The sequence below is a fragment of the Populus trichocarpa genome, chromosome 9 (genome assembly GCF_000002775.5).
Source record: "Populus trichocarpa isolate Nisqually-1 chromosome 9, P.trichocarpa_v4.1, whole genome shotgun sequence".
NCBI classification, from domain to species: Eukaryota; Viridiplantae; Streptophyta; class Magnoliopsida; order Malpighiales; family Salicaceae; genus Populus; species Populus trichocarpa.
The window spans coordinates 2,921,336-2,925,931 of NC_037293.2; the positions used below are offsets into that span (position 1 = coordinate 2,921,336).

Below are 4,596 nucleotides of genomic sequence, written 5' to 3' on the forward strand. Positions count from 1 at the left end.
AGCACCCATCCGTCTATATATAAATATATATGAAACAATGAGTAATCAAATTGTCGGCAACAGCTCACAAAAGCTCAGTATTATTTTCGTTTTTTTTTTTAATAATACAAAGGCAACGAATAATAAAAACTTGAGAACGTAACATGACAACCCTGCCAAAACCTTTCATGGTATTTATATTTATTTATTTTTTCTTGGGTATCACTGCTGCACTTGTCATTTCATTGCCTAAACAATACCACTGCAATCAGATCCCATGCGAGGTTCCAAGAAACAAGTGAAAGGGAGAAAAAAGTACTGATAATAGGAGATTGATCCGCAATTTATTAAATAAACTGAGATTTTGCCCAAAAATAAAAATAAAATAAGACATCAAAATTTGAATAAAAGAGAAGGGGTGGGTCGGGGAGCAGGGGGGTTGATTTTGGCTCAGGTTCTTTAATCAGAGCCCATCACCGTTCCCTACAATGCTTTTCCTTGCTGAATTGTTTACTGCATTTTCTTCCCTCCCTCTTTCTGTCCTAAAAGTACATAAACATTCACATATGTACAGAACACACACAAAAAGAAGACAAAAACTCCTACAATTTTCGACTTTGCAGATATCTTCATCAAAAAGTAGTTTCTTTTGCTCTCCACCCCCGAGTTTAAGTACCTATTTTTCATCCCTTTCTATGCTTCTAATGGCCCTCTCCGGGCTGCAACTTTTGGGGTTAATTTTTTCAGGTTGTGGGCACTTGACGCCTCTTCAAAACCATTCTCCCCAACGCAAGTTACTCCAACAATACCTTACACTTCTTCATATATCTTCAACTCTTTTATTCATCTGTAAAAAAATGTCATTTGGCACGAATGAATCAGCTTGATCGGCAACTTGGGAATATATATGGAAACAAATCAGAAACCAAATAATAACAGACAAAGCATAACAAATTCGGCAAGCTTAAAAGGATAAGATGTAACAAAATAAAGCAAGTAAACTTTTGGCTAAGCTGCCATAAATGATAATGTAGTAGTATATTATTGGTTTCCTAATTGGGCCGTAAGCACTACAAGCAAAAGTTCATGGCACGGTCAAATACAATTTGGTTGATATGGTTGAGTTCTAGCAGTTCAAGAATCTCCAATATTAGGGTGTGTCTGGTCGCCAGAAAGACATTAGTTAATAACATGGCTTGTATAATTTGGCTAAAATGTTCAATATTTGCCACAACTAAAATAACTTCCAAGACAACGCAACCAAAGTCTAGCTCAAGAAAAAAAGATTATTCCCTGGATATGCTAATCTGTCACAAATCACACATGACTTGCTGCTTATTTCATCACCAAAGAATATCCCTCTAACTTTCTCTCAATTACATCAGCAAAGATCAACAAAATATGGAAATCAATGGTCAAGAATCTAAGGCCCATTCAAGTCACATTAAGACCAAAAGGTTGCACCTTGAGCAAATTCTATCCCAAGATCATACAAAATATGCAATTCCCAGAACTTGCCAGGGAAGAAATTTGGTAAATGTGGATTGAATTGACATGATAATGACAGCATGACCAGGTTGAGAGGCTAATCTTCATTCAAGTGAAAACTCCATCCCTCCAATAATTCTAAACCAACATTTGTAAAAGTATTAAAGAAAAAGTGCCACCTTGACTCCGACTTTAGCCAAATACCAACTTCTAATAACAAACCAACTTTTCTAGGTTTGATCAAACCCAAACCATCCTACCGTCAAACCCAAACTCACCGCGTCAACTCACTAACTCAAACTCAACAAATATCAAAATTACGCAGAATAATAGACACTTACCACAACATTAGTCCTGGAAAATGACTTCATCAGCAATTTTCATCAAAGGTTTCAAACAATTCGGTTCGAATTTCCGAGCAAACAAATACGAACTCGAATAATTCGATTTTCTCAGCTCCTGAATCAAAACCGGAGATATCTCACTAGCCTTATAAGTATAAGGATGCCCGTTACGGGTTCCTGTCCAATTAACCCTTGTTAATGTATACTTAGTACACCCTTTTGGATCCTGCATTGACAATAACGTAGGAAAATAATGTTCTTCTGGGTAACATTCATCTTCTCGATTACACGGCTGCTTGAACTTGTTCCACAGCCTCCGATCCTCAATCACCATGAGCGCGTGTCGGCGCGTGATAACAAAAAACTGAGACCCACCACGGAATTTCTCAAAGGGCACCTCTGGCATCATTGAATACCTCCCTCTAGCCACATATCTTTTCCATAACCGCCGCTCCTTCGATATAATCTCGACGAAACTCTTGTACTCGATTTTCACATTATACTGAGTCGACTCAGGTCCCGACTCGGAGGAAGAAAAATCGAAAGATTTAGAAGAAATTAAGGAATCGTAGACGTATTTGAAGGAATGGAGAGGGATGCAGTACTGGGAGAGGACGGCGAAGAATGTGTTGGTTGGGTCGTCGAGGATGGCAGTGGCCAGGAGGCGGCGAGTGGCAGAGATCAAGGTTGGGGAGGCGCGATAAGTCCGTTTCGCGTTCGGAATGAACTGGGAACTAAAAACCCCTTTGGCTTTTGTAACATTGGAATAAGGATCGGCGTGAACGTAAATGTTGAAGAGGTTTTTGTCGGCGGATTTGAAGAATTGTTCCCATAAAGGAGCGAAAAAGAGATCTGTATTGGTCAAGAAAAGGAAAGCTATTTTAAGTTTTTTTGATTTGGAGGTGAAATGGGTATGGGCGGAAGGGTAGTGGGTGACGAAGGAGGAGGAGGCGGCGGCGGCGGCGGCTTTGCGGAAGAGGTAGAGGTCGTCTTGTTCATCGGAAGGGGAGATGGGGATGGAAGGGTTATGAGGAGGAAAAATTCTTGGGGCTAAGAGGAAAAGGATAGGAAGTGATAAAAGAAGAGAAAAAACTAGGAGAAATTGTGTTGTGAACATTATAGGTCCAATTTTGATGGAATTTGGACAATTTGTTGATGATGTTTCTGGCATGTCTAAGATTTATTTCTTTGGTATGGAAATGGGGTTCGTGGAGTTGAAGAAGGTGCGGGGTTTTTGTTGGTGATCTATATGCATGGAAAGCACCAAATGCCCTCCATTTATTCTGTATGTTTCAATTTGGTCCCTCTCATCTTTTTTTTAAATATTTACCAGCAGTGGGATGAGGGTATGCGTGGTGGTCTACCAATCCTTTGACTGACAAGGGTCTATCTTATTTCTTTTGAGAGAACCGATGATATTATATATTTTGGTTTTTTTGATAAAAGTTGTTTTAAAAGTTTTTTTTATTTAAAAATATTTTTTTATTTTTAATAGTAATATAATAAATAACTAAAAAAATATTAATTTAATTTTTTTAAAAAAAAATTAAGATGAAATTGCCTTAAAAAAAGGCTTCTCCGCTTCAAGTATTTGAACCCAAATTTTCTTATAAACTTGGAAATTGCCACTGTGGTGTGCGTACGAGACATGTTAATTCACCACATGTTAATAATTTTATAATAAATTAAAATGAAACCCTAATTGTTTGATTTAAAAAGGAAAATACTTAATAAAAAATGTAATGAAAATAATATTAATAAAATTGAAAATATTAAATTATATATTAAAGAACCAGTCTAATTACTCGTGCTTGCTGCGAGGTGTATAAACTTGTACTTATAACTCAATTAAAAATCAATCAGAGATAATATATGATTGTTGACGGTTCCATTTTTGTTATATATGATTGTTGACGGTTCCATTTTTGTTCCCTGTATTTTAAAAATTAATCTACTAACAATTTACCAACATTATTCAGTACCTAACTAAATATATATAACTATGAAAAAATTAAATGAACAAGTTATTTGGTTATGAAGGGAAAACTTTTTGAAGAACTTTTCAAAATATAAAAAATCCTCCAGAGCAGCCAAACCAAAAATATATAACTTTCACTAGTTTAGAAGATTACAAGAGGACTATTTTTTACTACGTACAAATCCTTTGAATATATACTATTTTACTTGTCAAGACAAACATTCCGCTTTGTCTTTTACCATAGTAGCTTTTCAAAACACTTTACAATCTTTAAATTATTGTCATCCTAATTAGAATATTCAATTGTTAATAGTTAACACAAGAACTCCTAATAAGAGTCTGTAGGCTTTCCGACCCTTCAGCGAACAATTCTCCTCGAGAATTTTCTTCACACTCTACTCGTATGTCAAGAGTATATGCTGTGAAACTCAGTGTAACTCCTTAGCTGGTTGGGCACTCTTGCTCTACTACAAGTGTTGCTATATCAAATGCTTCTGAATGTCCTTCCATGTATATCTTCAAGCTTTCTAGTCTATTATGTTCTTAATAAACTATTAATGTGTTTTACAAAAACACTTCTCTAGCAATTATCTTCAGATAACTTATATTTATCTTTTTTTGATATAACTTATTTGAACTTTCTATATAATTTATCCAAACAAACTAGATAATTATAGAAATAATCACGTTGTATCTTATAAGATAATCTTAACTAATTCTTTATGTAATTTGGATAAACTAACAATTTAAACAAATTCATCTTCATCAACGCAAATAATCCTTCACTAATCAAAGCTAATCATTTTA

The 4,596-nt window shown here is 35.4% G+C and overlaps 1 protein-coding gene across 1 annotated transcript; it reads right to left on the bottom strand.

The window, feature by feature from the left end:
* Window positions 1-295: 295 nt before the first annotated feature.
* On the bottom strand, window positions 296-3,043 carry LOC7489324 (glycosyltransferase BC10). The gene is made up of 2 exons (XM_002313463.4): window positions 1,809-3,043; window positions 296-826 (listed from the first exon to the last, which is right to left on the bottom strand). The coding sequence occupies exon 1, from the start codon at window positions 2,980-2,982 to the stop codon at window positions 1,816-1,818; it is 1,167 nt and encodes a 388-aa protein (XP_002313499.4). The 5' UTR covers window positions 2,983-3,043; the 3' UTR covers window positions 296-826; window positions 1,809-1,815.
* Window positions 3,044-4,596: the final 1,553 nt, after the last annotated feature.

Bases quoted from the DNA above. Each gene is read 5' to 3' on its own strand.
- LOC7489324 (XM_002313463.4), bottom strand. From the start codon at position 2,982: ATGCCAGAAACATCATCAACAAATTGTCCAAATTCCATCAAAATTGGA.